This window comes from Passer montanus, unplaced genomic scaffold (assembly GCF_014805655.1).
Source record: "Passer montanus isolate IOZ18808 unplaced genomic scaffold, ASM1480565v1 scaffold19, whole genome shotgun sequence".
Taxonomy (NCBI): Eukaryota; Metazoa; Chordata; class Aves; order Passeriformes; family Passeridae; genus Passer; species Passer montanus.
Window position 1 is genome coordinate 8716840 of NW_024366480.1, and position 23671 is coordinate 8740510.

The following is a 23671-nucleotide window of genomic DNA, read 5'->3' on the forward strand; positions in this document are numbered from 1 at the left end:
AACAGCTGGAGAGACAGTGCCTAATAAAAATATTAAAGCTGACTTTTAAGTTCTTTAGTCTGTGACCGTGTATGTAAACGGTCGATTTTTTTAGCTATTTGGGGAAATGTCTTTTACTGTAAACCACTGACTATGTTTATAAAAAACTGCCTTTTTTTTTCAGAACAATTGTTTCCAGTCAGTGATTCAGCTGTCAAAACCAAATTCTTTTGCAATTTTACTAATGTAATGGTTTTGTTGAGACTTGAGTACATTTCAGCTAGTGAATGAATATCTTTCACCTGCTCAAATTTAGTTTATTTCTTCAGCCAGTAATATTGGTATAGTTGGAGCAGGGCAAAATTGTCAGAATCACAAATAATTAGCATCAATCATTTTCATTTGAACAGTATATAAATATGTAAATGTATCACAAAGGCACTAATGACCTAAAATGTCTGTTTTCTCTGACAAGACACAAAAATTGTACACTTCAAGTCAAGATTAGGCTTTATTTCTGACATTTTAGTTTGGTCAGTAAGCAAAAAAAAGGAAAATTAAACCCAAATAGCTTTTTTTTTTTTTTAAATACATGTACACATACACAAATATTTGTCCATTTTAAAATAAAACGGCTCCTGACCTCATTCCCTAGATTCAAAGCAAGTTAGGTCAGTTTAGATTTATTTAGAAACAGGGTCAAAAATCATCACTTACTTAAAAAAATCCAGGAAACATGGATGATTGTCATCCCAGAATCTTTGTTTACTCTGGTGTCTGGTTTTAGTCAGTGCCCAGGAATGAGATAAATACATTCACCTCATGTAGACAATTGTATCTGGTGTTTTCAGTTAGTAGAAAGACTGACACAGAATGAAGGCTCAATAGAGGAAACACTTCATAGTGAAACACCAGGATTAGCAAAGGGATGAGAGGACAAGATACAGCCTTTGTGAAGGCCAGCAGTCATTAAATAGACAGCCTATTAGGATGGAAGGCATGCAGACTACTAAAGAGGCATTCACATTTTCTGGGAAATGAAACAACACTTGTTTAAATTCTTTTAAATGGCCAGAGTATCTCTCACATTAAAAGTAAAACAAAATTTGTTGAATAAAATCAAATCTCTCTGGACTTCTTCAGGAAGATTTAAAATGTTACCAAAAATTGGCTATAAAAGCTAACATGCTACATCAAAAGAGGGATTTTCCAATGATGTAACATGAACACAAATTATCTTGGACCACAGAAGTCTTGACATCTGGGGTAGTGTGGTAAATAAGATGGAAATAGTGTGAACATGTGAGCACTTTGCTTCCCACCTAGGTCTAATATAAACCTTTGTTATGAACGAATACTTCAATTTATTTCTATCGTCATCTAGGTGAAATTAATAACAAATTCAAGACTACTGCCGAGTGAGACATTCCCCTTGGACTGGTATAACAAATCCAGAAAGCAAGACACTTAGTGCTGGAAAGTTACAGCAGCTCCCTGCTGCATGTCCAGAGTATCCGAGGGTTGTGAAGTCGGAGCACAAAGGGACAGTCCCCAGTGCACAGCAGTGTTTGGCAGCTACCACGGCCAGGTCAGGGGGGCACAAGCATCTGCTGCTGATGGTAACCAGAACACTTCCTGCCACATAGCGAGATAATGGGAAGCATGCTGGAACTCAGGGAAACCACAGGAAGCTTGCAGGTTCCAGTTAGCTGAGACGTGAATCGGGATTCAGCTACCAGCTAACCTTGGAGACTTCCTCTTACAGCTGAACAGTAAGGAAGGACATTCTGTTTGTGCTGATGATGTGCGTGAGGTGGAAAAGACAGTTGTATTTTAGCATTACTATTTGCATAATGATGTGCAGAGGAAGATCACACAACTATGGCAATGCTGGTGCATATTTTTTAGCATTTTGATTCAGTATTATACCTTGATTAAATTAAATTGAACCACAGCACAGAAGAAGAAGTAAAAGCATCTATAATAAGGTTAGTTTTTCACTTTTGACACAGTAGGCCAATTTTGTTCTCAATTTGACTTTATAAAACTGCATAACTTAATTTATTTCTGCTGGAAGTCTAGTGTAAGTGTATTAGCATTGGTAGAGATATTCTCATTCAAAATTACTTTAACTGGCATTGCTTTGAATTTTAAAAAAATACAGTTAGTACTTTCCTTTTCTCCCTTTTGACTACCTTCTTCAAGTAAAAGCTGCTTTTGCCTGTAGAGAGACATTTTATAAAATGCAAAGACCTACCAAACAGAAAGAAAATTATGAACTGTACTCATTAAGAATGTTTGTATCAGCATGGGATAGAGGGCGAGGAAGCCTGTTTAAAATGGCTACCACTGTTACATGCTTCACTCATGTCTGCACTAGAAGCTGGTCTGTTACAGGCACTCATGGATTATCATGCCCACAGCAAACAGCTTTCAGCAGAGCTAAAGGTTCCGTTCCTGACAACCTTTTAAAAAATATTATTTTTGGCAAGGAAGACCTGCCTGATCCCGTGAAATCCACACAGTTTTTTGTACCATGTTTTCCTTAACATGGTACAACCCTTAAAAACTGGATTCACAACAATTAATAATAATTCACAGAGAGTGAAATAATATATATTATTGTATGTCCTGGATTAAGGCAATGTAGAAATATGAACTGGTGTTATTGAGCAATTAGATTAGGGGGAAAAAATGACTGGTAAGCCCAGTCATTTAGGAGTTTGCTTTTCTTTGAGAATCTGAGGCTTAAAACTTGGAAAGAGATTGAAAATATTAGCAAGTGGTCTTGTATGTGTAACAAAAGTGTCATACAAACTGGAAATCTAAAGGGGAATGTTTCAGAGGAAAGCATGCATAATCACAACAGTGTGTGCAAGATGTGGGTTGAATTCCTGTTCAGAAAAAAGAATACCAGCAATTATTGTTATGAAGAGTAAGACAAATTAGGAGGATCACTTGCCAGGCATGACTGGCCTATCATGGCAAGAAATTAATAGCAAAATATTATTTTGTGGGCAAAAATGAGGGTAAAGTCCCAAAGCCTTTATGTGAGTAACCTGAGAGTAAAACAGGCACCTAAAGAGAACAGTGAACCTTTATGTATCACCCTGCTTTGTTGCTGCTGCAGAGTTCCACTTAGAACCTGTGATTTATTTTGCCAGGAACTCAACAAAATCTCCCAAATAGGATTTAAAACTTACTGTTTTATCTAAAAAAAGGACTATTAGAAAGATGCAAGAAAAAAATATATCAGCTTCAACTCTATAAAATTAGGTTTTACCACTTAACATACAAAAGAGTACAGGAAGAGAAAGTAAGCAAAATAATTATTAGAAATGACAGTCAAGCAAAGCAGTTACTCAGTCATGACCAAGTATAGCTGTGGCAGCACATAAAGTTGAGTTAAGGAGAAACAGAAGTGGTGTTATGTGTAAGTAAGTGGCTTATGGATGGGAAACTGTTCTGAGTCATATGAATGTGCAAAGAAATGTGAGGGAAAATTGGAATGACAAGTTGACAAGCAACATAACTGACAGCTAGGAAGGGAATACTGATGGCTTCATAACAGATGAATATGAAGGTTGATCTCAGATGATATAATTACATCAGAGCTATCTTTAAACTAGTGATCTTAAGTTGGGAAATAGAAACAGCTTGTAGGAGAAAAAGTAGAAAATAACTGGCCCTGAGAGTTTTCACAGTAAGAACAGACAGAAAAGTCTAAACTTAGCAGCGGTGGCTTTCCTCCGTCTGTTCTGGAGTGTGGAAAGAAAGATCAGAAGTAGAAAACAGGGTATAAATGCTGACAAAGTTACCAGTTAAATCATTTTTGCAGACTACAATTATGATAGAATATCAAACGCATTATTATAGCTGTTGCTTACAGAATGGTTGTGTATGCTTGTTTATGGGCTGAGAAAGCCTTTAATGCCTTTACTGGTGGGTGCAAACACAAATCTTTCACTAGCTTATAAAAAGATTTCCCAGCACCACCAGTTACCACAGTAATATTTAATGATTTGGACAGTGTGGTCAGGCAGGGTTTGGCGAGTTGGGTTTGAAGAAGGACTTCTGCCTTCTAGGTTCCATAGCCTCTCAGTGACCTCAGAGATGAGCCAGCTCCAATTTCCTTCAGCAGTGTGCTTATGAAGGGGGAGAGCAGTGCTAAGGGAAGGAGCACATGCTGCAGCCTTTCCCCTTCAGCCTCTCACCATGGATGGAGCTGCAGGATGGCAGTCCTCCTGCTCTGTGGAGACAGAGGCACAGCTGTGGTGGGCCACAAAAAGCAGGGCTGCACCACATAGTGTTTGATGCCAAATGCACATCATGATGCCATCCATTCTGAATGTGACAATTTCATTTACTACAGGTATATATTTAGATTATTTTTTCCTTTATTTGGAGTTTTTCTTTCTCACATATTTAAAGTGAGCGTACAGCTTAATGTGATCTGCTTAATAGATTGGAAAATTTTAAGTAGCTGGTTCCTGGAGCTGACTCAAGTCTTCTCCTCGTACAGGAAAATTCAAATTTTGCAGCAGTACTAGACTCTACAGAAAAGAACGTGAAGGTTGTAGAAGGTGGATGTGCATGAAGAAGAGCATGGAGGAAAGAGGAGAGGGAGGTGTAGGGAGATGCATTGTCAAGACCACTCAGCAAGTTTTGGGATGACCCGGAGTAGAATTAAGACACCTACTTCATCAGTCACTGGATCCCAGCTCTCTGGTCTCTAGTTTCAGGAGATTGTTCTTCTCATTGCCCACACTCCTCACCTCTCAAGCAGAAACATCTCATCATTACACCTCCTCCACTGCTTCCAGGGCTCAGCTGCTCTGGCAAAGGAAGGGGCAGGAATAGGATTGGCTCAGAAGGTCAGGTTTGCTACTGCTGCTGATGCATACTCACTCTTAGAGTGAGAATAAAGCACACACTCATACAATGTAACACATACATCCTTAGAGTATAAAACTACAAATTACCTAGGCTGAGCGAGTTTGCTGTCAGAAGGTAGAGATAAGTTGCTCACATGATATGAACAGCTCAAATGCATGGTCTTCCTATCCATAGGAGAAATGCCTTGGCAGAGGAAAGAGCAGAACTTGGCTGCTCTTTATTGGGGCCCTTGTGCCACCCTGAACAGCTGCATCCATAGGCAACCTGCCTACATTGCCTATTCCTGCAGCTGGCCCTGCTGTTTTCTGTTCAAATAAAATAAAAACTCTAAATTTAAAATGGAAAGCTCAGCAATAATTTTCTTTAAGAATTTCTTTTTCATTTGGAAAAAGAAGAATAAATATTTATACTAGGGTGTAATATCCAAATGTTTGTCTGAAACCAGTCTTAGTTTATAATGCAGCAGAGATGGTACAATGAAGTTTGAAGGATGATAACAACATGGTGAAGTAACTTGCTTATTACTCATTACAAGATTGATACTTTTGTTGTTGTTAAGTGTAACAAACATCCTTCATTAAAATGCTATTTAGCTATAATAGGCTAAAGAGCTTTTGAAATCAGTGTTTTAGGAAAACCACATATTCCCCAAACACAACAGGGTTACCCATTCTAAAAAAATATTACTTAAGCAGCTATACAGAACACTAACATATCTTTGCATCTACAGGCAGAGCAGCTCAACGAACTCAGGGTCCATCCATATACTTCTGTCTTCTAGCAAAATAATAACTCTTGGAGACATTCAGTGTATCTAAAAGAAGATGCATAAGAAATAAAGACCTATTATGTGCTTGGGGGGTAACAGGAATCTCAGCTGAGGCAAGTGGCAGTACCTACAGGCAGCTTCAGACTTAAGGAATATTTATGAAAGGGCATAAGCCAAGATTTTCAAACTGTTAGATGATCCTTCAGTCTCTTCTTATGAAGCATAGACCCCATCTCTCTATCTCAGATTTCAAATTAAATTTCTGCAAGGTGCATGGGGAGACTATGGTATAGATATGGAATCACATATTTAGGGATGTCACATGCTATATATATAGCTTAATCACGAGGCATAACAAGACAGAGTAAATTTGACTAAGGAACAGTCTGGGGATATAGTCCAGATAATATATATCAGCAAATTTTAAATGGGCAGTGCTAGAGTAATTTTCTGCTTTGACCACCATTAGGAGAAGCGAAACATATTTGTCTAGGGAGGTTTCAGGCTCCAGCAGAGAGTCTACACCAAAAGGCTCCCTAGAGATGTGCTAAGCACTCCTCCTCCCTCTGACATTTCTAAAAGGAAATGTGATTAATTTATTCTGACAATAATAATAGTTCATTGTTTCCAAAGCATTTGAAACATCTGGATTAAGAACATGTAATGAAATCCCAGACAAAATTCCAGGGGAAGCATACTTGAATTTCTGGAAGACACATGACTACAAAAGCTAATTTCCCATTCACTGGAAATTTTGAAAATATTTTGTTGTGCTCAGTTATGGTCCCCTCTGCCCATGAAATTCTCACTAGCAAAAATGCTGCCTTACTGTCAGATGTGAGGGTGCACTCCCTGTAAGGAGAAAGTGTACTGTGACTTCATATTAATCACCAGTCACTTTATTCATCTTATGTCTCAACTCAGCAATGCTGTTAGATCAGAATCATAACAAGGAGAACTTCCCAGCAGGAACTGCTATGAGGACAGATTACTCAAGGGAATCATTAGAAGCAGCAAAGAATTTATATAATTTTAAAATGTTATTGTGTAAACTGTATGGTCATAGTTTACATTAACATATTTTTAATTAAATTATTTCTAAATCTTGAAACTTCACTGTTGCAAGAGAAGCATCAAGTCTGCATGTTGTTAAGTCTCTTTTCTACAATCTTGTACAAATTAGCATGGTTAGTTGGCCTTACAGGAATAAGTTAAACTGAAGACTCAAGGCTCATGCCAAAGCACACACAGCCCAAATCTGAGAGAGCATCCACCATACGAACATGCTGAAAAAAGTACTTGGGTATTTTAAGAAATGTTCACTTCGTGCCGCAGGATTAATGGTGCTTTGAACATTCCCACACAGCTCCATTGTGGAGGCGTACTAGCAACTGCTGCACAGGGGATGCTGCTTTCAGCCAAGGTCAAGTCAGTGACACTGATTGCCAGTGACTGCTTTCTGCCCAAGGTAACCCATTGCTACATTGTGGAGGAAACAGTGCATGCCTAAAAGACATAATTTTTACCCACACAGCTTTTTTGGTATTTCCCCCACCATTATGCTTTTGAATAAGATGAAATACAACTATTTCAGATACATGTGTCATTGGTGAGTGGCTTATGTTCCATCCCTAAGTGCTGAGCATCTCTTCTGAGCCCCTGCCCTTGAGATATCTGAAATACAAAGAAAATACCCAGTGCATTGAAGCACTCTGTGGGAGGACAGCAGGAGCAGATGATATTTATATACACAAGTATCATGCACAAAGTATAAGCATACGAATGGAACACTGAACAGTGTACAGAGACTACTTAACCACCATCTGCTGACTTGCACAGATTAAAGCAAAAATATTATTTTCATTTTTCCCCCAATAATGCTGTATTCTGATGAAAGAAGTAAACTTCCAAGAGTTAATCATGCAGTTATCTGCATGATCATTAAAAGTATCTGCCTTACTTCTTATATAAATATTTTTAAATTATCAAGAAAAATATAATTCAGCACATGATAGTTTTAGCTAATTTAATTTCTATCACATTGTGTTAGAATGGTAGATTTAAAGATACACATCTATGAAATTCCCATTAGAAAAACAATTGTATAAAAAGCTGTGTATATGAGTTTCCAGTTAGAGTAACCAGAGGGCTATAACATGCAGCATAGATTTCATTAATCTGATTAATTATCAAACCTATTAATGACTCACTCCTCTGTGTGAACAATGCACCCCCACTTCTTCTTCTCTGAGGAAAGTGAGAGGTAAAAGAAAGAGATGGGAAAGTTTTAATAACACCCTGAGAAGCATATATGTTTATGTTTTAGAAATGTAATCCTTGCATTATTTCATTGGAACCTCCTGTCCAAAGAAATTCAGGATTTATGCCATTTGCTGTGACAGAATTGTGTAAATTCAATAGTAATATTGCACGCTGTTGATGCACATTTGACAGCAGAATTAGCTGTAATGACTGATACAGTCACTTCCTTCAGTTGTCTGCCTCATCCTGCTTTCCAAGGTTGCTGAAACTCTGGAAATTAGGTGAGAATTATCCTTACACCTTTTTCTGAGACAAGGAAATACTGTCATCACATGATTTGTGATGTTTCCCAGAGAAAACCCCAGGACAAAGACCGTGCATGTGGCAGAGTTTCACAAATGATTGTTGCTGACATATTGTTCCTTGTATGGCATTTACCAGCCAAAATATATTCTGAATCTAGAAATTAGATTGTGCATTTATAACTTCTGATAACAGTATCCATAAGGTATTACCAATGTGTTGAGAAGCAATGGGAAATCCAGACTGTTCTGATTATGACCTACATGTTAATGTAACAATTTAGGGAATGCAGATATGGGCTTATGGCAGTTGTATCTCCTAATCCCCTTCCCACAGTATCACTTTCAGGAAGCCAGTCACCACATTCAATTAAATGTTCTTCCTTAACTAAGAAAAACAAAAGGGAAAACTGAGGTGGTCTTTGATGAGCACAAAACAAATAAAAAACCCCAAACATCTTTGTTTTGACTCTGCACCTTACCTTTCCTGCTCAGTGCTTCAGGGGGGGCTGCTATGAAGAAAGCAGTCATCTTGGACAGTGAAAATTAATTTCAAGTGAATAGAGCTTCCAAAATCAGTGTAAGAGAATGGGAGCTAGAAGCTACCTGAGATGTTGAAGTGACCATGTGGGATATTTCTTGACAAATACGATCTTAATAACATACTTTGTTTCTTTTTTTCTTTGTAACATTTTTTCCTTACTGCAAATCTGTGTTAGAAAGTCTGCCACTAAAGAACTTGCAGAGCTCTGCTTGAGGAGGGGTTCCACAGAGGTTTTAAAAGGAAAATAGTGTCTTTTAGTGATGTAACTTTATATGCAGTGAGAGAGTAGGAGAAAAAAAAATTAAAATGTATAACATGTAAAAGATCCAGAGAGTTTCCTACAGCCATTCTGATACTGGACACGTTCTGCATAAGGGCACTTTTCTCCCTGGGTTGTTAATTCCAGTAAGTGGTCATGTCATGACTTGAACTGCTGGAACTGTTCCACTGGCTAAAATAAGATGTTAAAGACCTTGACAGCATTCCAATTGGAAAACGTGTGTTATGGATCCTTCTTTGAGTACATTACATTCAGTTTTTCTTTTCTTTGAGAAAACAAACAAATTGGCTTAGCAGTTATAGCCTATTTGTATGCCACAAGGGTATGAATTAGAGGTTTGAAATGTCTGGACCAAAGGAAACATAGCATACATTCAAAAGCTCTATTATACTGGTTTTGCAAACCAGATTTTTAAGACTCCTTACTTTAGTAGATTAATTTCAAAGACATTTTTATAAGAGACATTATCAAATTAAAAAAAGGAAAGGTAAATTTTACATGCACTACTAATTTGTTTTTGTTAGGAAATCATGCTGCCTGAAAAATTAACAATTTCTTCATGGCTCTTTGCCACCTACAGGCAAAATCTATTTTCCTCCTTGCTTAAAATTAACAATTTCTTCATGGCTCTTTGCCACCTACAGGCAAAATCTATTTTCCTCCTTGCTTTTTGACTTACTTTGGAGGTAAAAATAGAGGTGCATTGAATATGGCAGTCCTGCCTTGCCAAGCAAGTGCAGCAATGCAAATTCTGCTGTAGTGTTCCATGGTCCTTACGAGATCCAGTGCTCAGGTTTCCACAGTGACACAAGTGTGAACACCTTGTTCTCTATAACATACCAAAGGACATCTCAGCAGGCGAAATGAGCCACACACTCATGGAACTCTGCCATCAAAACAGTGACTCAGAGAATGTGGCTCCTACAGGGCTGCTCATTATCTCAAGAGGACAAGCTTCTACGGGAAATTGTATGAAATTCGATATATTAATGTCAACTTAAAAACAGGCAAAGCTATCACAAATCCTGTACAGACGTACCTCTGCTATCACAGGAAAGACAGAAGTAATTATTTTAATAAAAGCTAAAGGCTCACCACCACGTGGTAAATTTTAGTATCTATGAAGCTGGTAACAATAAGATATTTTAAATCCCTGTTACAGTCAGTAGTACAAGAAAATCCTTTCCTGTTATTGGCATATCAGGTTGTCTAATGCAGAGGCATAAATTACAAGCATGGATTACAATCTGAAGACTCTTATTTTGAACAATTGGGGCAAAAAAAATTGCAAAACAATTCAGAGATTGTTAGATCCATGAAAATAGTCACAATTGCTTTGTCCTGATGCTGGGAAACCCAAAGGAAAACTGGAACATAAAACTGAGAATACAAGTTTATAATAGAAACATTTACTGTTACTCCTCAGGAGAAAGTCTTCTTCTGCTAAAACAGTATTTTCTTACCAGAGCTTCTCCTAGCAAACAGCAGTGGTCTGGTGCATCACAGTGTTTCCTGCTGTAATTCAGAAAACTACCTTAATTTTGTAATTTGGAAGATAAGCTTGAATATGGATGAAGATACATATAATCAAGCATAGAAACCACTAAAATACAGAATCTGTGCTAGAAACAAGTTACAAGATCATGATACTATCACTTCACAATTGTAAGAGAAATTGAGTGAAAGACTCACTGGCCAGCATAAAGAACTACTCCAGAACTGTTTCCAGAAGTGCTCATTAACCATTATGCCATTATACAAAGTAATGCTTTGAAACAATAGCTGTGAGATTATAAATAGTGTAAGCAAGGAACAGCCCTATTCAGTTTGTGAGGCAATTTTAAAGTCTAATACACCCATGATCTTCAAACAAACTTTCAACATGAAAACTCTGTCAGCTATAGGCAGTTACTATAGATGCCATTTCTAGCAAAAGTTGACATTCTGACAAGGACCATGGAATGACACTAAGCCACACTCACTGAATTAAGAGTTTCTCACTTGCAAATGATGATTTCAATAAATGTCTCTGTAGTTAGGGGTAAAAAGGAAAGAGAAAGTCAAGTAACATACACAAACCATCCCCAGCAGACAAGATCCTCTCTACAAGTGAGAAAAATAATAACTCGGGGTCATCTTTCTCTTGGCAACTGGCTCTTTTCTTCTTCCCGTAGCCGTACCCAACACCCCTGCATTGACTCATCGGCATTAGGCTTTGTGGCTGACTGCACACCCCAGCTTAGGTTGCTGGAAGGGCTGTTTCACAAAGCCACAGCAGAGCCTAAAGTTGTTCTATCCCTCAGACATCCTGGCTGGCTGCCTTTTCTGCCAGCTGGTGTGTCCGTTCACTCGTGACAGCACTTCTGCCAGTTACCCTTTTCTTTTCATACTCCACAATTATTTCAGCTTCACCATGGGAGTCCAGTGCCATACAGACTTGCACAAATCTCTAGACCGTGAAACAGACTTCCTTAATAGTTCTTAATATTTCCTTTCTTCCTTGGCCATGGATTTCTTCTACACAGAACTCCAGACAACAGTTTGGGCAATTGTGTAGTCTGGGCACAGCTGTATTGTCCTCCTCTTCCACAATCCCATCACCTTTACTACAGAGCTGGTTCTTATCAGACACTGGACAATAGGATCCCACTGTTGTGGATTTCTGACTGATGTGAAAGACCTCCTGAGCTAAAAGCAAACCTGTTTGAGGCCCTTGCACTTCTACTTTTGTAGCAGCCTTCAAGGATTTGCATTTTGCTACATACATTTTGAAGGGTTTGCTATGGGTTTCTGGGTGTTTTCTTTCTTTTTTTCCCCCCTTCTTGTTGTATGCTAGAATACAATTTTGGGCAGGGGAAGAAAAGCAATAATAGAGTTGAGGAAAAGTATTTGCACCAACACCCACTTTCAGTAATGGGAATTTTAATGTTCACTTGAGCAACGAACACAGCTTCCAAAAGTTTGAAATAAGAGTGCACTGTAATGAACATAAAAAATGAAACCTGTTTTATCCTGACCACTGGACCTTTTCATTCAGCTTCTCCCACTCCCTACCAGATGCCAGAGGAGTGGCCAGCCCTTCTGTGTTTCAAGTCCTATCCAGTTCATCGGGGAAGGGAGGATCCTCTTCTTCTTTAGGCCTTGGGCTATAAAACTTAAATCAGGAATTATATGTTCTCCTCCTTTCACATAGTGGCAAGCTTAAGCACATTACAGCTCTCTTCCTTAACAATTAAAATTGATGTGGAGTGTATTTGTGAATAAAACTACCTCAGGGAAGAATTTGTTCTTCATCTACCAATATCTAAAATGGTTCTCAGAAAAGCAGCACAAACCAGATCATTTCCAATAAATGGTGCTTAAGTAGTTCCAGTGAATGACCCAAAAAAGTACACACAGAGGAACAAACACTTAGTCTGTTCCAGACTGGTACTAAAATAATTGTTCAGCCAAGGTCACTGGACAAAAACATTTAAAATTAACTTGATTGGTCTTCATGGGCACCAAAGTCAATTTTGAAATCAAAACTACTGCAGATACCAATTACTTTGGGGTGACTGCTTTGTCAGTACAGCAATGGGCTTCTCAAATTATCAGAGATTTTAATTAAAAAACATTGCTTGCTTCTGTTTATACTAAGACAGAAAACACTACAATATACTAGACTTTCCAGCAACTGTGTTGTCCCTCTTTGCATGTCTCACATGGTCCCAAGGGCATAAGACTTTATGTAGGGTTCATCTGGACTTGGCTGCACAGCTAATACAGAATGGGAGGTTACTATTGGCAGAATAAATTGTCTAATGAGTGTACTTTGTTTATGTTGTATATACAGTTCTCCTTCAGAGACCATTAGAAATGTAATCTTGGGCCTATCCTAGGCTCAGATACTAAAAGCCAGAGAACTGGTGCTGCATTTTCAGCATATTTGCAGTAAAAATTAAGTAACCCAAATCTGGACAATAGCAATTTCTTCAGAAAACTCTGGTTTACAAGTTATTGCTTTTCTAAACCAGCTCCAAATACCAACTAATAAACATTTTTAGCTTTCCACGAGATGTGTCTGGGCACTGATCTGCATTAGAGATTCTAGATGGATGCTGCTACCATAAAACTGCCTTTCCTAACCAGACAATTACATTGCTGTCCCAATATTAACTACATCCCCAAATATCACAAGCACGAGTGAAAAGCACATCATGTCATAAATGCTATAAATCCAGACCAATCAGCAAGCTTATATACAGGGAAAAGCTTGCCAAAGACTAAAATCAGCAAAGAAGATGCCTATTTTAATTTCTTTATTAAAATATGTTATTTGGCAGACAGCTTCCATGTACCTAGTTACTTTCTTACAGCCAGCTTGTGCAACATAAGTTTTCTGATATAAAGAACAATTTAAATAATTGAATTAAAAGAAATCTATTTCAAATGAAAATCAATCATTACCTTGAGGATGGGCACTTGGACGCTTTTCTGTACTCTTAAATCACAAACATAATTCACAAATGTTTTCTTATTTGCTTGTTTCATAACTGATCATACATAGAACACTGATTAACTAGAGAGCACCAGCAGAACTTCAGACATGACCCATGCCTCAGTCGTGCAGGCAGAAAAACCAAGAAAGCCATTCCCTACATTGATTTCAAAGCTTGAACCCATAGTTGAAGAAAATCTTGTGCAACATTTCCTTGAGTTACTTGGGAAAACTTGTTATGAACTTACTGATCCATGCTGTTCCATCTGCTGTACTTCAAAGGCATCACAGACTCCCATGGTGTCCAGGACTCCAGCTTTTCTTCCAGGACTTGGGGGAGCACATGAGCCAGTGGACTTGGAGCATTGTGTGGCAGAAAGGAAATACAGCAGCATTCAGTGACAGGTATTCAAAATGAAAAGTCTGTTTCAAAAAAAATGCTTGTTGTTGTTGTGCTTAAACATCAGGTGAGGCCCACAGGAGGCAGGGGCTGGTGTGGGGCTGCAGTGACAGCACACGAGGAACCAGAGTGATGGCACAGCCACACTCAGCTGGTTATCACAGGGGCTGTAGATCACAGAATCTTATGGTCTGGAAGGGATCTTAAAGATTCCCTAGTTCCAACCCCTTTGCATTCCACTGGAGCAGGTTGTTCAAAGCTTCATCCAACCTGGCAGTGAATACTTCCAGGAATGGGGCATCCACAACTTCTCTGCACAACCTGTTCCATCTGAGCAAAGAACTGTCTCACCTCCATCTGAGCAAAGAACTTCCTCCTGATACCTAATTTAAACCTACTCTCAATTTGAGGCCATTCCCCCTTGCCCTATCACTACATGCCCTTCTAAAATATGTCTATCCAAGTCCAATCTGAGGCCATTCACCCTTGCCCTATCACTACATGCCCTTCTAAAATGTGTCTATCCAGGTCTTCTTGTAGGCTTCTTTCAGGTACTGGAAGGCCGTGAATAGATCACGCCTGAGCCTTCTCTTTCTCAGGCTGAACAATCCCAATGCTTTCAGCCTTTCCTCATAAGAGAGGGACTGCATTCATCTGATCAACTTGTTGGCCCTTCTCTGGACTTGCTCCAACAGGTTGATGTCCTTCCTGTGCTGGGGACTCCAGAGCTGGATGCCGCTCTCCAGGTGGGGGCTGACAAGAGTAGAGCAGAGGGGCAGAATCCCAGGATGTGGTTGGCTTTCTGGGCTGCAAGCTCACGCTGCTGGCTCATGTCCTGCCTCTCACCCACCGGCACTTCCAAGTGCTTCTTGGCAGGGCTGCTCTCCATGCATTTGGACCCCAGTCTGTATTGATACTGGGGTTTGACCTGACCACTGGGTCTTGTTAAACCTCACGAGGTCCCCGTAGGTACACTTCTCGAGCTTGTCCGGATCCATGCCATCCCGCTGGATGGCATCGCGTCCTTCAGCTGTCGGTCACACCTCAGTTGACACTCCCAGCCCCTGCCCGTGGGTACGAGCCTGGGGTCGGGCACTCCGAGGCAGCGGGGCCGGTGTGCCCGAGCAGGGAAGACGAGGGGAGCGGCAGGGCCCCTCGGGCGTGGGAGAGGGCAGGGACAAACGTTTCCAGGGAAACCTCCCAGCCCGTGAGGGGCCGTGTTGCGGGTGGGGGAGAGCCTGCGGCAGGGAAAGGGCGTGCCAGGAGTGAAGGTTCGGGACAGGAACCCGCGGCAGAGGAGCTGGGGCGGGGCCGAGGGCAGGACCGTCACCGGCGTGCGGGGCGGCGCTGTAACCTCTCACAAAATGTGGAAGAGTGGGGGAGATCATCTGATCCAGCCTCCCTGCTCAAGCAGGGAAAGGGCGTGCCAGGAGTGAAGGTTCGGGACAGGAACCCGCGGCAGGACCGTCACCGGCGTGCGGGGCGGCGCTGTAACCTCTCACAAAATGTGGAAGAATGGGGGAGATCATCTGATCCAGCCTCCCTCCTCAAGCGGCGTCATCCCGCAACACATTGCCCAGAATTGCGTCCAAACGATTCTTGAGTATCTCCAGTGAGGGAAATTCCACAACCTCTCCGGGCCATCTGTTCCATGCGCGGGCACTGGCACAATAAAGGAGTTCCTCCTCATATCCAGGTGGAACTTCCTGCGCATCAGTTTCTGCCGTGGCCTCTTGTCCACCAGCAAGAAGAGCCTGGCTCTTGGCACCCTCCCTTCAGACACTGACACTGATGGGACACGGCCCTTTGTGGCACCAATTCACACATTTTTAAGGAGCCGGGCGTTTCCCCCGCTCTGTGCTGAGCCACGGCGTGTGCTGGCCCCGCCTGCCCGGGGGCTCGGGCTGGTGTCCCCCGGCACAGCGCAGCGCTCTCTGAGCCGGCCCGACCCTTGGCTTTGCCCAGCGCCTGCCGGAGCCGCCCCTTAAGGGACTTTCTCTCCCAGAGAGGCAGGCGCTGCGGGACACGGCGTTTCTGCTTTCGGGAGGGCGAGCCCCGCTGGGATTTGTCTGTCCGACACGCCCGTGTCCCCGCACTTCTGCTTTTCTGGGCCAGCGGCTGCCGGGGATGCGAAGCGGAGCCGGGCTGGGGCCTCGCCGGCGGCTGGAAGAGCTCTTGGAGCCTTCGGGGCCGTGTCCGCTCCGGGACATCGGCACAGCGGCGCAGCGCTACAGGCGGAGTGGCTGCAAAGTGGCCCAGTGGAAAAGAACCACTGGTCAGCAGCCGCTGAACGAGAGCAGCAGAGTGTGAAGGTGGCCGAGAAGGCCAGTGGCATCCTGGCTTGTATCAGCAATAGTGTGGCCAGCAGGATCAGGGCAGTGACTGTCCCCCTGCACGCTCTTTGGTGAGGCTGCACCTTGAATACCGAGGTCAGTTCTGGGCCCCTCAGTACAGAAGGACATTGGGGTTCTGTAGCGTCTCCCGAGCAGGGCAATGGAGCTGGTGAAGGGTTTGGAGCACAGCCTGTGAGGAGCAGCTGAGGGAGCTGGGGGTGTTTAGCCTGGAGAAGAGGCGGCTCGGGGGTGACCCTATCGCTCTCTACACCTGCCTGACAGGAGATTTTGGCCAGCTGGGGGTCGGTCTCTTCTCCCGGGCAGCCAGCGACATGGCGAGAAGACATGGCCTCAGGCTGCACCAGGGGCGGTTCGGGTTGGACTTTAGGAAGAAATTCTTCACAGAAAGGGCGATTAAATACTGGGACGGACTGCCCAGCGAGGGGATGGAGTCACCGTGCCTGCAGGTGCTCATGGTCTAGTTGTTCGGCCAAAGGATGGACTCGATGATCTCGGATATCTTTTCCAACCGAACTGAGTCCGTGATTTTTGTGACATTTTTCCTTTGGCGACCGCAGCCCCCGGCCCTGCCGAGCCCCGCGACACCTGAGTGCGGCCCCGCCCCCCGCCGCGCCAGTGACGTCACCCCAGGTGCTTCCCGCCTCCTCGTGCCGGGGAGGCGTGATCTCCACGGCCCTCGGTGGGCGGGGCCAAGGCCGCGCATGCGCCCGGCGCCGGCTGCGGGACACCCGGTCGGGAGCGTTTGGCCGCGCCCGCCGCTGCCGCGAGGCGGGGGGCTGCGCGCGAGCGGGTGCGGGCTCGCCGCTCGGCCTCCTGCGGACAGGCTCGCGCGCCCTGGCGGCCGCCGCCACCATCATGTCCGCCGCCATCGAGCAGGAGTTCCAGGAGATCGACGCCACGAACGACTGGCAGGCGCGTTATCTGGTGAGCCGAGCGGCGTGGCCGGCTCTAGCCGGAGAGCAGCAGGGAGGGAGGAAGGGCGGGGTGGGGGGGGAGAGACCCGCGGGGCCGGCAGCGCCCGTGCCTGGCGTGCGGCTCCGCCGCCGCCTCAGCAGCGGGGAGAGCGGAAGTCGCTGGGCCAACGCGACTCTCGCCCTCAGGTGCGAGCAGCGGAGCCGTGGGCAAGCGCTGCGCGTGCGCACTCGGGGCGGGCTCGGGCGGGGGGCGGTGGCGCGCAGGCGCGGGGCGCTCGGCGGCGGCTCCGGCTCCGCGCTGCGCCCGGGGCTCCCGGAGCGGGGCCGGAGCGAGCCGGGACAGCGCCCTGGGACTGCCCCCTGGGACAGTGCCCCGGGGACTGCCGCGGCTTGCGGGCCGTGTGGGAACCCGTGCCCCATAGTACGGGTTCGGCCAGGGCTTGGGTGCCCCCCCCCTGCGCTGGTTCGTGCGGCTCCTCAGGCAGCCGTGCTGCCTCCTCAGCCCCCGTTCCCGCTGCCTTGGCCAGCTCGGCGTCTGCTGCGGGGGCTCTGCGCCTGTGCCAGTAAATAAAATGCAGTATTTGCGATATTTTTTAAGGAGATTAAGAACTTCCGAGAACAGTCAGTCCCATAAAACAGGCATTATGTATCAGCTGGTGTCGCTAGAGCAGTTATTTAAGCCCACAGTATTTTATAGCACTATTTCTCAAATGAGGGAAGAGAACTGAACCCCAAAGTTTTCTTTACTGACTTCAAATTATGCTTTTTCTATGTTAAATTAATAATTTATTTGTTTTATATATTATTCGAATACAGTATCTCTACTGTAATATTTCAGCTGTTGCAGTTTTGTATATATATCTGTATTACAAAATAAGTAGGATGTAGCACCAAGCCTGCCGGAGTTCAGGAAGGGTTTGGACAGTGCTTTCAGGCACATGCTGTGCTTCTTTGGGGTGTTCTGTGCAGAGTCAGGAGTTGGACTTGTTGGTCTTTGTGGGTCCCTTCCAGGTCAGGACGTGCTTTGATTCTGTGCGGTGGCTGGATATTATGTGGGAAAACTGATTTCTGAATTATTCATTACATTTGTTTAATTCTTTTTAGCAAGCCCACCCTCCCACACCATCACTGTAGAAGTGTTTCTAGCTATTTTAATGTTTCTTTACCAAAACATGGGTCTGTTTCTGTGCACTGATGGTGCAGGTGCTGTAAGAAACAAAATATGTTGTATCCTGTTACTGAGTAATACAAAATTTACCTTTCCTGGAAACTTGGATATGAATGCCTGCCAGATCCATTCGTTCCACGAGCAAGTTCCCAAAGCTTGTCAGCCATGTAAACAAGAGAAGTTCCAGTGTCTGTTTCAAAACAGAAAACCGAATAGATCAAGAGGTTTTTATACAAATATGTGGAGTATTGGTGCTTGGCAGTTGCTGCTCCACATTGTTGATTTATGTTCTTTGCAGTGCATTTTAAAGAAAGGTCATGCAACCAGTGCTAAAAATTGGAGCTTTCTTTTGTACGTTATATTTCCGCTGATGCCCTTTCTGGCTGTGTTCATTGTCTGGGAATAGACTAGACTATTTAGGAAGTTTGAAGACAAAGATAGTGGGAACATTGAGAAGACCAAAGAATGCTCAGTTGTAATAAGAAGTTTAAATGCCCTTTGGGACATAATGATCAAATGTAGCAACATAATCTAAAAACAGAAGGAGAATTCAAAGTAAAATATTGTTAATTCTGTACTGTGCAGAATTTCTGCTGAGATGGCATCAGTACAGAGCTATAAATACAGAGCAGAATACACATTTTCAGTTTTCTACATAAGGTAATTCTGTATATCCCAGTGAAGCCTTAGAAAAGGTGCCCTCAGGGAAGAAATCAATAAAGCAGAACATTCAGAACGTGTGAACAGTAGGGTCCTTAAAATAGTGTGTGTGTCTGAATATCTCTTACATTATTAGAAGGTTTGTGTTAATGCGTGAGGAGAGCAGGCTTTGATTCCCATTGATATTTGTGACTCCAGAATTCTTATATTGGTTCATATTTAACTACAGCTGTATGGGATGAGCCATCAAACCACCAAGAATAATCCTATGGCCTTAATAGCAGCCATAAAACCATTAACTGGCTCACTGAAGTTTGTGGGGTTTTATGCTGCCAATTGCTTTAAAGGAGCCAGCAGAATACTGCTGTTGCATCTGAGTCCCTTACTGCTTTGGGAGATAATGTGCAGCTCTGAGGTAAACTGTAAGCATAATAAATATCTGGGATTAGGGGTTTTTTTTGCCCTTGGATCCTGATGCATCAGTTGCTTGTCAGATGGTGCTTACATTTGGTAGTTTTAGCCAAATGTAGGAAGATTTAAATGGTAGCAGTTTGGCCATGAATGAAATGCATCTTCTGAGTGAAAAATGACACTAGGGGCAGTAAAACTTGGTTTAAACAAATGTTAATTATTAGTAATGCTGCTTAATTAATAATATGTGTAGAATGTTAATCTTAATCAGGTTGCTGGCTATAAGTCAATTATTTATTTTGTCTTTTTTAAGGAAATCCGACATAAATCCAGTGACTACCCTCACAGAGTTGCAAAATATCCAGAAAACAGAAATCGAAACAGATACAGAGATGTTAGTCCATGTGAGTACCTTTTCTGCAATCATTGCAACTAAACTTATTAGACCTTCTCTTACCCTGCCATCACTGGAGGTGATAAATCATGGTCATTGCAAATTTGGCATTTTGTTTATTTCTGTAGGCATGTGTCCTCTGATAAATGTAAATAGGATTTTTGGTAACACACACAAATGTGTATGACAGGAGGGAGAAGACTCTGCATGTTAAGCTCATTGTGCTGAATGGTGAATGAGAGATGGTTGCAAATCAAAGGTATTAGTGTATAGGTAAATTTTTGTGAGCTGCAGAGTAATGTTTTAGAAGTGTTTTTCTCATGGGGAAATGATTTATTTAATTTGCTTTATCTGTTGTAAAAAATGAGTATAGAGATTAAGTTAGTACACCTTGACTAAAAGAAATGTTTTCTTTTTGAACTTAAAAAACACCGTTTTTAAGATGGTGTGGATAAATGCCACTCAATTTCTACTGTTGCTTTAAAAAATGCTTGAAATTTTGTTGGTTTTGCTCGTATAGTAAATAAGGTATGGAGTGCTTTTTACTTCTACTAATTGCCATAAAATGGTCTTTTTGACTTAATGAACTTATGTCTCACATGAAAAAAAACTTTTTTTAGACCAGCTTCTCTGCTGCAGAGATGCTGTGGGCTTCTTTTCATCAGCATTTTACTTCAGAAATTATAAGCCAAAATTACTGCAAAAAGATATGTGAGCTACAGATAGGGGGGAAATGATACAGCTTTAATTTTTTTTTTCAGTATATTAAAGTTGGGACAGATAACATGTTTGTGTTCCTTATGAAGTTTCCCAGAATACTGAAGGGTCCTGAAAACCACCTTCTTACTGGATCTAGAGTTTTTGGAGGGTTGCTGGTATACTGGGGCTTTTTGCTTCAGTTGATCTGAATACCTCTTCTGAGATTTGGAGAAGTGCTGAGCTCCTTGTTTCCAGTTGAGAGTTGTGGTGACAGCATGTGCATAGCACTTCTCAAAATGGCCCAGAAAGGGTCCTGGGTTGAGTCACACTGCTCAGATGCAGTGCTGCTCCTTAGGGTGCTGCCAGGATGCTCCACTGGCACAGAGAATTCCTACCAAATGGGTCCAGTCTGGCATGGTGCTGACCCCCCCCTGAAATTTTCTATAAATCCATTTCCCACACAGGCTGATGGAACTCAGCCTAGGAATTCAGTGCATTGGAGGAAAGTCCAGCACTGGGAAGATGCCTCAGATGAGGCAAGGCTGACTGACTTCCACCACAGGCTCAGGAAATGGAGCCAGGCCTCTGGTGGACACGTGTTGGTCTGTGCAGAGGCACTTGGGTGTCCCAGCTTTGCTGTCCTGTTGCAGCACAGCACTGGCATCTTACCAGTGCTGAAAGAGATGTTTTATTCAATTTCTGTTCCATATCTAAGTTGCAGTGGGGGTTTAAGATGAGAAGGTAGAAAATGAGATGTGAGCCCAGAAGTCCTAGGTTCTAGTCCTGGGTCTAACATCCTGTACAATTTCCATGTCAAACACTGTATCTGTGCATTTATCTACTTTTTCTCCCATACATGACTGTAATTTATGTACAGAGTGAAAATATACTTTCAAGCTGTTTGTGCTTTTTTCTTTTTAAAAACAGTGTTTTTAAAAGAAATAAAAATACATGGTTTTATTTAAGTAATATCTAATAATGCCTCCAGTAATACCTTACGGATGTGACTTGTATTCATCTCCTGCAGTTATGTACAGCTCAATATTTTCCTTAATCATGGCATGCCTTTTATAGTAGTGAGGAACATCAAACGCTTCTGCTTTAGTCATGGCAAAACCTGCTTCTGAAATGCATATTTAGCCAGTAGAAAAAATACAAATGATTGTGTTAATTCCTGGACCCAGTGCAAAAGCAGAAAGACAGATAAAATCTAGTATTGAAGTAGTGGTTTGGCTTAGGAAAAAGCTAGAGCTTTTCTGTCACACTCTGACATAGATTATTACATGATGAATGAACTGAATAAGATGGTGAATTTTATGAATAATGTGTCAGTTTCTAGCATTTATGAAAGAAGGATGGTTTGAATTGGTCCACCTAGATAGCTTGCAGAACTGGGCACTAGGAACAAAGCTGTATGAGGAGAACAGAGCAAAACACTGTATTTGAACTAGTTAATTCCTCCTGAATTTCACTTCTGTATTTTTAAATATGACTCAGTTGCATCAGTTAGAACGATGAGAGTCAGGAGCAGAAGGAGGCCTGGAGGGGAGTGTATGATAAATAAGATTTCAAGGTAGCAGTGCCTAAATTTCAAAGCAGCTGGGATAAAAGCTGCATGGTTTGATAACTGTGGTGAACACATCTAATTGTGGTGCGTGTGTGCAAGGACTTGGTGTTGCAGAAATGTGAGACAACTCAGTCTCACACAATCTTGATGTCTCAGTCCTTCACTTTGTAAATTTTGCTGCTTTTTAACAGTGTTTAGATGAAAAATGGGTGGTACTAATATTCTCAAATAGCCAAAGGCCTTCAGAACCAGCTGTTGGACTTTTAATATCTAGCTACTTAATCATACTGAAAGACATACTTTAAAGAAAGAGTTTTATTTCTCCAAAAGCAATGAGAAAATGGTTTGTTAACTGTGGTAGCTGCTAAGCCTGTCTAGAATCTGAGGTGGTGTGTCTGCAAGAGGAAGTGCAAAGGTTGTTCAATTTTACGGGAAATATGTCAATTACAAGTCCAGGAAAAATATTTTGTGTTGGTTTGCCCCATTTCAACTGTGATACCTGGGACAAGTACACTGAAACAAACTTCTGTCTGTTACATACATTTCTGGATAAAAATTTTTTTCTGTTTGCTGGGAAAGGCTAAGCATCTCTGCCCATTACGGTTGAGTTTCACACTGTTTCCTGTTTCATGAGTATTTCTGTTAGTGTCCGTTTTTGTTGGCTAAAGATCTGTAGCATATGTAAGTTTGGTTTGGTAAAAGCCCTCAAGAATTACTGCCTAGATGAAAGAAAATAGCAGTCTAATAGTTTGGTATTAGTCTAGAATAGGCAGAGGAGTATTTTGGCTTCATAGTACTGAAACAGGAAGTTAATCTGAAATAGGTTTGGTTTGACAGCCAGTCATTTCCGGACAGATGAAACCATTTCTCAGAAAATGTTGTTAACAGAGGAAAGTAACTTGTGAGGTTGTTATTCTTTATTAATAATTTTAATGAAACTCCAAAGATTTCTGTAATTAACTTTGCTTCTAAATCTTAACCTCAGTTCTTACCAGAGGAGTCTAGTGTCTCAGATTGACTGTAAACACCTTTAGACCTGAGGTCCCAGATTTACAGGCAAGAAGGAAATCCCCTCAGCAAAATTGGCAGTATTTTTTTTTTGCTTTTTGCTTTGGAAGGGTAGATGGGGGTTTACACAATTTTCTCTTCAGCCTTCCTTTGTAATATGGTGTGTTGCTCAAGAACCTGGGTCATCTGAGCATTTTTGCTGATAGATCGTGTTGCTTTTGGAAGATCTTGCAAGGTAGTGATTTCTCATGTTTTCTTCCTGTGGCCTTGAGTAGATTTTGTGTCAGATCTTTCAACCATAGGCTTACAATTGGCATGGAGTACAGGAGAGGAACATGAAGAGAATTGTGTTTTGCAGGGAGCAGAGTTGGTGCTGATTAATTATCATTGCGGGAATGTTTGTTCCCTTTCTGTCCTGTGCTTCAAGTGGATGTGCTGAGAACAGGGAGGTGTTCAGCCCAGAATAAGCCTGCTGCATTTCTTGAAGTATTAGAAGCTGACATTAGTGATTTTTATGACGTTATCTAACGATTCTCTAAAACGTCTTACCACATGAAACATTGCAAAATAAACTCAAGGTTCTG

The 23671-nt window shown here is 42.2% G+C and overlaps 1 protein-coding gene and 1 long non-coding RNA gene across 4 annotated transcripts in view; both read left to right on the top strand.

Annotated features, from left to right (window-relative positions):
- The first annotated feature begins 1188 nt into the window (after nt 1-1188).
- Nucleotides 1189-14307, top strand: LOC120500814. Its single transcript, XR_005627178.1, has 3 exons — nt 1189-1967; nt 7011-7112; nt 13795-14307. It is a non-coding gene; the product is annotated as an uncharacterized LOC120500814 (long non-coding RNA).
- Nucleotides 14308-16973: 2666 nt separating this feature from the next.
- The window catches only part of PTPN2 (protein tyrosine phosphatase non-receptor type 2), a 36363-nt gene continuing 29665 nt past the window's right edge, over nt 16974-23671 (top strand). For all 3 annotated transcript variants that reach the window (XM_039705956.1, XM_039705957.1, XM_039705955.1), the window contains exons 1-2: nt 16974-17190; nt 19733-19823. In XM_039705956.1, coding sequence (XP_039561890.1) covers nt 17122-17190; nt 19733-19823 — 160 coding nt within the window. In that variant the 5' untranslated portion in view covers nt 16974-17121. The remainder of the gene's footprint in view (nt 17191-19732; nt 19824-23671) is intronic.